The 13087-nt window shown below is 45.1% G+C and overlaps 1 protein-coding gene across 1 annotated transcript in view; it reads right to left on the minus strand.

Moving 5' to 3' along the window:
* Positions 1–13087, minus strand: part of LOC130363170 (oocyte zinc finger protein XlCOF6-like) — a 54534-nt gene that overhangs the window by 11734 nt on the left and 29713 nt on the right. Inside the window, exons 2-5 of the mRNA XM_056568599.1 lie at positions 6987–7134; positions 6656–6826; positions 6447–6576; positions 6258–6355 (exon numbers count right to left, since the gene is read on the minus strand). Of these exons, the coding sequence (XP_056424574.1) occupies positions 6258–6355; positions 6447–6576; positions 6656–6826; positions 6987–7094 (507 nt within the window). The 5' untranslated portion in view covers positions 7095–7134. The remainder of the gene's footprint in view (positions 1–6257; positions 6356–6446; positions 6577–6655; positions 6827–6986; positions 7135–13087) is intronic.

Consider the following 13087-nt stretch of genomic DNA (forward strand, 5'->3'; position numbering starts at 1 on the left):
GCACCTTGCCAGTTTTATTAGACAGGTTGCAGGGAAAGAAACAAACAAAAAGCAGGAACAAAACAAAATCCTAGACCGTCTGGTCACTGACTAAACAGATCAGCTTGTCCTGACTAACAACCGCTGAGCTTCCCTCAGCCGGTTAAACATATGTCCCCTGCAACCTTCTACTCACAATTCATGTCACTCTCTTTGAGCTACTCATAGCTCGGGCTGTGTACTCCTCAGAAGGCTCTGTCTCTTCCCTACAGCCCACATGCTGTCTCCTAGGAAGAGCCCACATTAGACTGAGTCTCCATCTCATATATACACCTCCCTTCCCTCCTGCCTCATTACTTAAGAAGCAGGTGAGAGCTTCTGCAGGGTGAGCCAAGGAAATACACCCTTTCCTTGCCACACTGCCACATATCCCCCCCCCTTTGCTCAGACCACCGGGAAGGAGCACATGTATTTGAAAGGCAGAAACCAACTGCCTTTACTTTCTCTTGGACAACTTTTGTCCCACAGTCTCTGAAGTCCTTGACTTTTTTCTTCCGGACTTTTACCAGCCACCAATTGCAAGTCTCTCGGTCACACCTCTCCAGTACCAGGTTCTTCACCCTGGTGTGGGCAGGGTTCTTGAAATTAAGGAGTGAGAGGACTGATGCTTCTAACCTTTGTCTTCTTCTGGCTTGCTGGACCTCTGCCTCTGCTTCAGAGAATCTTTCGGCCTCAGTGGCTTCACCAACCACTGTCTTGTTCTCTGTACAGTCAGAGGACCTCTGACACGGGTCCATCTCAGTTTGAACTTTAGAGGACTTCCCACCTGGTTTCACCTCAGTCTTGACTTCAGTGGATTTCTCACATGGTTTCACCTCATCCCTTCCAGCTTTCTCTTCAGGGGCACCAGCTTCCTCAGGTTTGGCTTCAGAGTCTTTGGCCCGTTCAAATTCTTGTGTAGAATCAGCTTCTACTACTGTTTGGCTCTTCTCTGCAGCTTCTTCAGGCTTACTCTTCTCTTCACCTGTAGCTTCAGTTGAATCATTCTCTTTACTCACAGCTTTTGAGGCTGACTCTGGTTTAGCTTCTGCTTCAGAGGATTTCTCTGCCTCAGCATTACCTTCAGAATTTTTGGTCTGTTCAGGTTCAGAGGATTTCCCACCTCTCTTCTCCTTAGTCTCCCCTTCAGAGGATTTCCCACCAGGTTTCAGCTCAGTCCTAGCTTCAGAGGACTTCTTACAGGACTTCACCTCAATCTTAGCTTTAGAGGACTTTTTCGCAATCAGAGAAAGCATAACTGTATCCTGCAATTTCGGCCCCAGAAGCCTTTCTTGAGCCAATTCCGCCATATCTTGGTCTGTGCTCTCTTTTAGGACTTCCTGGTCCTCTTCCTTTTTCTCACATTTTCGCAGCTTACACTGGAGCTTAGCGGACTTCATCCTCTCACTGTCAAGTAACTCTGTCAAGTCCCTGACAGTATCTTCCGAAGACAGCAATTGTTTCCTCAATTGTTCATTGTCCGCCAGCACAGCCACCTGCTCGTAGAGTTGCGCTCCCAGCAAAACCAAGGCAGCTACGTGGGACCTTCTGCGTGTTTCGCTCTGCGTTTCCAGGCTCTCTTAAGATCTTCATGTCATCTTCCAGCTTTATATATTTCAGCTGCTCACTCTTGAGCTTTGCAGAGATCATCTTCTCAGCAACTGTTTCTTGGACTTCACTAACTCATTGATAGATTTTCCACTCTCACCAATCTGTTCAGATAAATCTGAGATCTCCTGTTGCAAGTTCTTGTTTTCATGTTTCAGAGTCTCAGCTTGTTCCAGGGCCTCCTCATACTGCTCACGGAGCAAGTCATTGTCATGACGAGCAGATTGAAGAGCATGTGCAAGGGCATTCTTCGCCTTGACTTCCTCCTCAAGTTGTCTCTTAGCTTTAGAGACACTCTCCAGATTGCTGGCAAGAGCTTCAGCTTCCATCTTCATTTCATTCTTCTCTTTTTCAATTTTTTCCATGGCTACCAGGCTAGCCTTGTGATCACTCTGCAGAGCCTGATATGCACCATGTAGAAGACTCCCTTCTTCCTGGAATGACATCCGCTTGGCCAGACTCTGCACTTCACTCTCCTTGCTGGTCACAAGACCCTGGGAGCGGGACAGTTCATCCTGCAGAGCCACAAACTCCCTTCTGTGATGCTCCATTATTTTTTCCAGCTGAAGCCTTGCTTCTAGCTCTTTCTTAAAGTCAGCAAGTGATTTGTGCTTCTCCTCTGTCAAGCGATGTACCTCTTTTTCTTTCGCCAACAACTTCACAGAAACCATCTGCTGGGTTTCTTCCAGATTCTGGATCTGCTCCAGTTTTTTTCCAAGGCCAGCTCGTCTTTTCCGAGACCTTTTACGGACAGCGGTCTCCTCACTCTCGCTGTTAGACCTTGAGACATCCTCTGGTCCTCTGTCAGACACTTGACCCAGCTCTTCTCCATCTCTAGATGAGGTCTCCCCCTTTTTCGGGGTTGCGGCCACGTTTGCCTCATTATTATCATCCACAACAGGTGCCACTGACACCTGGCACTCTTCCTCTCCCACCAGGTTGGCAACTCTGGAGACTCTTGCTAAACACTCCCGTCGGACCGGCAATCCCTTGGCGGTAAGTTTGTTGCCCCTAGCAACAACTTCAATGGCTCTTGGCACCAGCGAGTCAGGGAGATTCCTGATCAGTTCCTCTGAACTGTCTCTCGGCTTCTTAGCAGACTTTTCTTTTGTCTTGTCACAGTCTCCTTCACTTAGGACTCTGTCTGTGACCGTAAGTGCAGCCCCCAGCTCCTCTGGTACTCTCTTCCGGAGTTTTGTTTTTTCCGCAGCCATCTCCGTAGCTTCTATTCCAGTCACCACTTTAACTTGACTCGTGGATTGTTCTTCAGCTCCCCTAATGGTCTGGCACACTCCCACCTGAGATATACCTAGGGTCTGCTGACACTCCCCATCCTCAGCCTCTGCGGAGTTACGGTCCCCTGCTATGTGGTGAAAACCAAGTGTTGTGAGCCTATCACGTGTTCCTGCTCTAGTCACCTGACTATCTTCCCACAAATGCTGAAAAAACGGAAAATCTTTCCCCAGCACTACTTCATACTGTAAGGTAGGGTCTATTGCAACCTTGTGACTTATGGTACCATAGGGAGTAGAAATACAGACATTAACTGTTTTATAACCCCAAATACCAGCCTGTATAGACATTATAGCGGGGTCTGGCTTTCTGCCGCTGGTCTTTACCAGACTTATTACACACTTTGGATCTAACAAAACCATCATCTTTTTACCTTCTATTTCCAGCTCACACAGGTTTTCTTTTGTCCTGCGAGAGGTGGGAATAGAACTCTTTACATCAGAACACATTAACATAAGAGTTTCAAGAAAGACATTATCAGCCTGCATGGGTTCACAATATACAGCACCATTCACACAGTCCAGTAGAGACCCCCTAGTCCTCACTACTTCCGGAACCTTTGGTTGCGAACTCTCAGGTGCACTCTCAGCATCCCACAGCTGCCAGAAATACGGAAAGTCTCTGCCCAGTACAATTTCCACTGTAAGTTCCGCACATACCTCCATCATATGGCTTACTGTCCCAAAACATGTATCAAAGGTAATTTGAACAGTCTTACCGGGCTCCGGGTGGGACTTCACAAATGGAATTATTTCTGGCATAATCCGAGATACAGTCTGGCAACAATCCATGTCCACCCACAGTGGGATTCCGCCCACCGACAACTCACGGGACCTTGGCTTCGTCTTGGCGACCACAGCTTGTGGCCCACGTCGGTTGCTCCCAGCAACGGCTTTTCGAGGTTGTCCCATTTTCTTGAAAAAAAATTCTCGATCCGTTGCCCCTAGCAACGCTCCTCCACAGACACCAAACTGTGCTTGAACTCCTCTGCTGGGCTCCTTCGACTTGCAATCTTGCAGGGGGTTGCTCCTAGCAACAGCTCCTCTCCAACTTGCTTGTTGGTTGCCCTTGGCAACGGGTTGCCCTTAGCAACGGCGTGCCCGCATCCTCCACCAAAATGTGACGATCCGTCTTGGGGATTAGCTCTGGGATCGTCCTGGACCACGCCACAGGATGCGTTATTCTCAATAAACCAGCAAACAAACGCTTATAATGCAAATCTGGCACCTTGCCAGTTTTATTAGACAGGTTGCAGGGAAAGAAACAAACTAAAAGCAGGAACAAAACAAAATCCTAGACCGTCTGGTCACTGACTAAACAGATCAGCTTGTCCTGACTAACAACCGCTGAGCTTCCCTCAGCCCTGCAACCTTCTACTCCCAATTCATGTCACTCTCTTTGAGCTACTCATAGCTCGACCTGTGTACTCCTCAGCAGGCTCTGTCTCTTCCCTACAGCCCACATGATGTCTCCTAGGAAGAGCCCACATTAGACTGAGTCTCCATCTCATATACACACCTCCCTTCCCTCCTGCCTCATTACTTAAGAAGCAGGTGAGAGCTTTTGCAGGGTGAGCCAAGGAAATACACTCTTTCCTTGCCACACTGCCACAATATATATATATATATATATATATATATATATATATATATATATATATATATATATATAAGAGTTTAGCAAGACAAGTTCAGAAAGCAAAAGATGAAGTTCTTACAGCATGATGATATAGCAGTCCATGAGAGTGAGTTCCAGCTGTTCTTAGGATGGTCTTGTCAGCTTGTTGCACAGCATTGAACACACTGAGTCTAGCATTGTTAAATATTAAATATCTGCCTTTTTGGAGGGAGACTCCATTCCCCCCTCCCCTCTGATCCCACCAGGGGGGCATCTCTGTTGCTTCAAAGGGCCTCAGAATTCAAAGGAGATACAAACAAACAGCCAGACCCCCAATAAAATGCAATACACAAAAAGGATACACCGTCTGAATGACCCCTCACCCATGTCTTATAAAACACATGTATGTTTCCATAATCAGGCCTTGGGCCTGACAAGATAAATACAAGATTATATGCCAGAAACTATTAGTATCCAGGAGCATCGACAGGCCCCAATAAGAAGAGGATATAGAGTGTATACTGTATACTCCACTGCTGGAGAAGAGGATATAGAGCGTATACTGTATACTCCACTGCTGGAGAAGAGGATATAGAGCGTATACTGTATACTCCACTGCTGGAGAAGAGGATATAGAGCGTATACTGTATACTCCACTGCTGGAGAAGAGGATATAGAGTGTATACTGTATACTCCACTGCTGGAGAAGAGGATATAGAATGTATACTGTATACTCCACTGCTGGAGAAGAGGATATAGAGCGTATACTGTATACTCCACTGCTGGAGAAGAGGATATAGAGTGTATACTGTATACTCCACAGGCCCCAAAAAGAAGAGGATATAGAACATATACTATATACTCCACTGCTGGAGAAGAAGATATAGAACGTATACTGTATACTCCACTGCTGGAGAAGAGGATATAGAGCGTATACTATATACTCCACTGCTGGAGAAGAGGATATAGAGCATATACTGTATACTCCACTGCTGGAGAAGAGGATATAGAGCGTATACTGTATACTCCACTGCTGGAGAAGAGGATATAGAGCGTATACTGTATACTCCACTGCTGGAGAAGAGGATATAGAGTGTATACTTCACTGCTGGAGAAGAGGATATAGAGCGTATACTGTATACTCCACTGCTGGAGAAGAGAATATAGAGTGTATACTGTATACTCCACTGCTAGAGAAGAGGATATAGAGCGTATACTGTATACTCCACTGCTGGAGAAGAGGATATAGAGCGTATACTGTATACTCCACTGCTCCACTGCTGGAGAAGAGGATATAGAGCATATACTGTATACTCCACTGCTGGAGAAGAGGATATAGAGTGTATACTGTATACTCCACTGCTGGAGAAGAGGATATAGAGTGTATACTAAATACTCCACTGCTGGAGAAGAGGATGTAGAGTGTATACTGTATACTCCACTGCTGGAGAAGAGGATATAGAGCGTATACTGTATACCCCACTGCTGGAGAAGAGGATATAGAGTGTATACTGTATACTCCACTGCTGGAGAAGAGGATATAGAGCGTATACTGTATACTCCACTGCTGGAGAAGAGGATATAGAGCGTATACTGTATACTCCACTGCTGGAGAAGAGGATATAGAGCGTATACTGTATACTCCACTGCTGGAGAAGATTAGGAGAAAGCTCCATGACATCAATCTATAGAGGATTTACAGAAATCTCCGCTTCATCTACCTGATGATCCACAGGGACATTCTGCTCTTCCTCTTTACAATCCTGGGAATATAGAGGACGGGGACATCTCTCTGGGGGATTTCTCTGACTGGATCCATCTATAGGAAATAAAGACAGTGACTGAATCCAATGTCTATATGTGATGATCACATGATCTCTTCTCTCCAATCAGGGAAGGTCTCCTCTTACCCAGTGGTGATGTGAGGGGCTGCTGATCCTCCATCATGACTATGTCTGCGTACAGATCCTTGTGTCCTTCTAAATACTCCCACTCCTCCATGGAGAAATAGACAGCGACATCCTGACACCTTATAGGAACCTGACACACACAATGATCCCGTCATCCTCCAGACACCTCCCTTATTGTATAATGTCCCAGCATTCCCAGCAGCGCTCACCTCTCCAGTCAGCAGCTCAGTGATCCTGGAGGTAAGTTCTAGGATCTTCTGCTCATGTATCAGTGAATGAGGTGGAGGCTCCTCGGGGGCGGGGCTCTGGCTCCTGCCCCGCCCTCCTGACACACGGGGGGTCACACACTCACCAGACGACTTCTTCACTACTGTGTAATCCTGTGTATGGGGAGACACTGATCACTACAGACACTAAGAATCCGACACCTCTCCAGACATTTCCCTGTTTTATTATAGAGATAAGACGTCATGTGACCTCTCACCTCTCCAGACATTTCCCTGTTTTATTATAGAGATAAGACGTCATGTGACCTCTCACCTCTCCAGTTATCCAGTAGATTATCTCCAGGGTGAGGTCTAATATCCTCCCAGACATGTGGTTTCTGGCATCGTCCCTCCTTGGTCGGTCATTGGTGATAAGGACCATTGTACTTCATAGGAAAACTTCAGCTGTGAGAGTCCAGGACCTGAGGGAAAACAATAAGGACTGAGTAGAATCACATATGGAAGAACGTCTTATATGATCTCATTAACTGGGAATTATAAGGAAATACTGATTTAATATAACAAAGCTATTCAGGTATTTTCAATATACCAGATTGTTTATCCCAATATGATAAAATAATAATAATAGGCTGAGTGCACTGTCATGTAAGGAGCTCGGGCAGCAGGAAGAAGGCGGGACATCGCTGCGGCAGGTGATATGCTGAGTGCAGTATGACTTACCGTCCCCAGGAAGCAGGAAGAACACCGGCACCGGAGGACCAGGACACCGATATCGGCGCAACGGAGAAACGTAGGAAGGGGAGTTAAAGTTTGTTTTTGTTTACTTTTTGCAGCCCGGGCACAGAGGAAATAAAAAATGTTTCACCACAGTTCTCCTTTAACCCCTTAAGGACCCAGCCAATTTTCACTGTAGGACCCGGCCATTTTTTGCACATCTGACCACTGTCACTTTAAAGGGGTATTCCAGGATTTTTTTTTTACTTGACTATGCTACAGGGGCTGTAAAGTTAGTGTAGTTCATAATATAGTGTTTGTACCTGTGTGTGATGGTTTTCTCACAATTCTTTTGTAATTTTCACCCCAATATTTATTTTTACCAGCATACAAAATGACTGTTGTCTCTGATTTTTCCCAGCTTGCAATGCGGCTGAGACCTGACTCACTAGTCAGCTGATGACAGGGAGCCTGTCTGCTTCAATGGGTGGCGAGAGCAATCTGCAAGTAATGCAACAGCTGGAGGCACCCTGATAGAAAACCACAGGTCTGCAGCTCATTTATGTTTCAATGGGTGGGGTGGCTGATGTGTGGGAGGGAGGAAAATGGTATCATGGGTTTTGTAGGCAAACAAGAAAACTGAAAACAGGAAATACAAGTTCACAGAAAGCTAGCCACAGTGTTATGGTAATCTCACAACATAGCCATTTAGCCCAAGACAAGCGCAGATCCTTCCTAAGCATGTCCATTACTGTCTGCCAGGTACGTACTAAAATCATCTTATGCTGGAGAACTTCTTTAAACATTAATAACTCTGGGATGCTTTTACCTTTCATTCTGATTCCGAGATTGTTTTTTCGTGACATATTCTACTTTATGTTAGTGGTAAAATTTTGTCGGTACTTGTATCATTTCTGGTGAAAAATTCAAAAATTTGACGAAAAAATTGAAAATTTTGCATTTTTTTTTAACTTTGAAGCTCTCTGCTTATAAGGAAAATGAATATTCCAAATAAATGATATATTGATTCACATATACAATATGTCTACTTTATGTTTCCATCATAAAGTTGACATGTTTTTACTTTTGTAAGACATCAGAGGGCTTCAAAGTATAGCAGCCATGTTCCAATTTTTCACAACATTTTCTAAATCGAAATTTTTCAGGGACCAGTTCAGTTTTGAAGTGGATTTTAAAGGGGTTATCCAGAAAAAAAACTTTTTTTTATATATATATATATCAACTGGCTCCAGAAAGTTAAACAGATTTGTAAATTACTTCTATAAAAAAATCTTAATCCTTTTAGTACTTATGAGCTTCTGAAGTGAAGGTTGTTCTTTTCTAAATGCTCTCTGATGACACGTGTCTCGGGAACCGCCCAGTTTAGAAGCAAATCCCCATAGCAAACCTCTTCTAAACTGGGCGGTTCCCGAGACACGTGTCATCAGAGAACACTTAGACAGAAAAGAACAACCTTAACTTCAGAAGCTCATAAGTACTAAAAAGATTAAGATTTTTTAATAGAACTAATTTACAAATCTGTTTAACTTTCTGTGGCCAGTTGATATATATAAAAAAGTTTTTTCCTGGATAACCCCTTTAAGGGCTTTCATATTAGAAATACCCCATAAATGACCCCATCATAAAAACTGCACCCCTCAAAGTATTAAAAATGACATTAAAAAGGTTTGTTAACCCTTAAGGTGTTTCACAGGAATAGCAGCAAATTGAAAGAGAAAATTCTAAATCTTCATTTTTTACACTGGCATGTTCTTGTAGACCCAGTTATTGAATTTTTACAAGGGGTAAAAGGAGAGAAATCTTCCTAAAATGTGTAACCCAATTTCTCTTGAGTAAGGTAATACCTCAAATGTGTATGTCAAGTGTTCTGTGGGTGCACTAGAGGGCTCAGAAGGGAAGGAGCTACAATGGGATTTTGGAGAGTGAGTTTTTCTGAAATGGTTTTTGAGGGGCATGTCACATTTAGGAAGTCCCTATGGTGCCAGAACAGCAAAAAAAAAAAAAAAAAAACACATGGCATACTATTTTGGAAACTACTCCCCTCAAGGCATGTACCAAGGGGTCCAGTGAGCCTTAACACCCCACAGGTGTTTGCCGACTTTTCGTTAAATTTGGATGTGAAAATGATTTTTATTTCTTTCCCACTAAATTGCTGGTTTTCCCTCAAATTTAAAATTTTTACAAGGGATAATAGGACAAAATGCCCCCCAAAATTTGTAACCCCATCTCTTCTGAGTATGGAAATACCCCATGTGTGGACGTCAAGTGCACTGCGGGCGCACTACAATGCTCAGAAGAGAAGGAGCCAAATTTGGCTTTTGAAAAGCAAATTTTGCATAAATGGTTTTTGGAGGGCATGTCGCATTTAGGAAGCCCCTATGCTGCCAGAACAGCAAACAAAAAAAAAAAAAACCATAGCATACTATTTTGGAAACTAGACCCCTCAAGGAACGCAACAAGGGGTACAGTGAGCCTTAACACCCCACCGTTGTTTGACGACTTTTTGTTAAAGTCAGATGTGTAAATGAAAAAAAAAAACATTTTCACAAAAATGCTGTTTTTTCCCCAAATTAAAATTTTTTACAAGGGATAATAGGAGAAAATGACCCCAACATTTGTAACCCCATTTCTTCTGAGTATGGACATACCCAATGTGTGGACGTCAAGTGCTCTGCTGGCGGACTAAACTGCTCAGAAGAGGAGGAGCACCATTGAGCTTTTGGAGACAGAATTTGGTTGGAATGGAAGTCGGGGGCCATGTGCGTTTACAAAGCCCCCCCGTGGTGCCAAAATAGTGGACCCAACCCCCCACATGTGACCCCATTTTGGAAACTACACCCCTCACAGAATTTAATAAGGGGTGTAGTGAGTATTTACACCCCACTGGCGTTTGACAGATTTTTGGAACAGTGGTCCGTGAAAATGAAAAATTAAATTTTTCATTTGCACAGCCCACTGTTCCAAAGATCTGTCAGACACCTGTGGGGCGTAAATGCTCACTGCACCCCTTATTACATTACATGAGGGGTGTAGTTTCCAAAATAGGGTCACATGTGGGGGGGGGGGTCCATTGTTCTGGCACTATGGGGGCTTTGTAAACACTCGTCGCCTTAAATTCCGGACAAATTTTCTCTTCAAAATCCCAATGGTGCTCCTTCTCTTCTGAGCATTGTAGTGCGCCAGCAGAGCACTTTACATCCACATATGGGGTATGTTCTTACTCAGAAGAAATGGGGCTACAAATTTTAAGGGGCTTTTTTCCTATTTTCCCTTGTGAAAATGAAAAATTTAGGGTAACACCAGCATTTTTGTGAAATTATTTTTTTTTCCATCCAACTTTGAAGAATCTTCATTAAACACCTGTGGGGTGTTAAGGCTCACTATACCCCTTGTTACGTTTCGTGGGGGGTGTAGTTTCCAAAATGGGGTCACATGTGGGTATTTCTTTTTTTGCGTTTATGTCATCACCACTGTGCAAATCACCAATTTAGGCCTCAAATGTACATAGTGCGCTCTCACTCCTGAGCCTTGTTGTGTGCTCACAGAGCATTTTACGCCCACATATGGGATATTTCCGTACTCAGGAGAAATTGCGTTACAAATTTTGGGGGTCTTTTTTCCCTTTTAACACTTGTGAAAACAAAAAGTATATGGGCAACACCAGCATGTTAGTGTAAAAAATTTTTTTTTTACACTAACAGGCTGGTGTAGCCCCCAACTTCACCTTTTCATAAGGGGTAAAAGGAAAAAAAGCCCCCCAAATTTGTAGGGCAATTTCTCCCGAGTACGGAGATACGCTAAATGTGGCCCTAAACTGTTTCCTTGAAATACGACAGGGCTCCGAAGTGAGAGAGCGCCATGCGCATTTGAGGACTAAATTAGGGATTGCATAGGGGTGGACATAGGGGTATTCTACGCCAGTGATTCCCAAACAGGGTGCCTCCAGCTGTTGCTAAACTCCCAGCATGCCTGGACAGTCAGTGGCTGTCCGGAAATGCTGGGAGTTGTTGTTTTGCAACAGCTGGAGGCTCAGTTTTGGAAACACTGCCGTACAATACATTTTTCATTTTTATTGGGGGGGGGGGGGGCAGTGTAAGGGGGTGTATATGTAGTGTTTTACCCTTCATTATGTGTTAGTGTAATGTAGTGTTTTTAGGGTACGTTCAAACTGGCAGAGGTTTACAGTGAGCTTCCCGCTAGAAATTTGCGCTGCGGCGAAAAATTTGCTGCAGCGAATACTTGAAGCAGGAAACTTACTTTAAACCTGCCCGTGTGAATGTACCCTGTACATTCACATGGGGGGGGGGGGCAAACCTCCAGCTGTTTCAAAACTACAACTCCCAGCCTGTGCTGACAGACCGTGCATGCGGGGAGTACTTTTGCAACAGCTGGAGCCACACAGGTTGGAAAACCTTCAGTTAGGTTCTGTTACCTAACTCAGTATTTTCCAACCAGTGTGCCTCCAGCTGTTGCAAAACTACAACTCCCAGCATGTACTGATCGCCGAAGGGCATGCTGGGAGATGTAGTTATGCAACAGCTGGAGCTACGCAACTACAACTCCCAGCATGCCGAGACAGCTGTTTGCTGTTTGGGCATGCTGGGATTTGCAGTTTTGGAACATCTGGAGGGCTACAGTTAGAGACCACTGCACAGTGATCTCCAAACTGTGGACCTCCAGATGTTGCAAAACTACAAATCCCAGCATGCCCAGACAGCAAACAGCTGTGTGGGCATGCTAGGAGTTGTAGTTTTGCAAGATCTAGAGTGCTACAGTATAGAGATCACTGTGCAGTGGTCTCTAAACTGTAGATCTCCAGCTGTTGCAAAACTGCAAATCCCAGCATGCCTAAACAGCTGTCTGGGCATGCTGGGAGTTGTAGTTTTACAACATCTGGAGGGTTGCAGTGTAGAGACCACTTTCTAGTGGTCTCAGACTGTTGCCCTCCAGATGTTGCTAGGCAACTCACCGGCTTCCGTCGGATCCAGAGAGCCGTCCTCTTCTGCCGCACGACATGCTGCCCGCGCTGATCACCGCAGACGATCGCGTCCCACAGCCTCCACCGATCGGTAAGTGGACTTCGGCGCCCGGTCCCTGTCGTTTCCCCATTCTGTCCCGTTTATTGTGGGTGGGCAGGACGGGGAGAACAAAAGTTAATCCCACCGCGACCGATCTGCTATTGGTCGTCGCTTTTGACGCCCAATAGCAGGGATAGGAGGGGTGGTACCCCTGCTACCTCTCTCCTATCCCTTCAGGGGGATCGTGGGTGTCTTGGACAACTGTGATCCCCCTTATATTCCAGGTCACCATAGACCCGTAATGACCCGGAATCGCAAGTGTGAATTCACTTGCGATTTGCCGCGATCGCCGACATGGGGGGGTCTGATGATCCCCCTGGGCATTTGCGCGGGTTGCCTGCTGATCGATATTAGCAATCACCCCGGTCCGCCGGACGGGGACCGAAATACCCACGGACGTACATGTACGTCCTGGGTCCTTAAGACCCAGGGTTACAGGACGTACCGGTACGCCCGGGGTCCTGAACAGGTTAAGGTAAAAACAGGTGGCATCCTTAAGGGGTTAACAATTCATACAAGAGGTCCCCGTTCACAAGAGTTTACAATCTATAAATCCTGCCTGGGCATAAATAAAGAAAACAGGACACCCGCAAGTCACACA

This window comes from Hyla sarda, chromosome 3 (assembly GCF_029499605.1).
Source record: "Hyla sarda isolate aHylSar1 chromosome 3, aHylSar1.hap1, whole genome shotgun sequence".
Lineage (NCBI taxonomy): Eukaryota > Metazoa > Chordata > Amphibia > Anura > Hylidae > Hyla > Hyla sarda.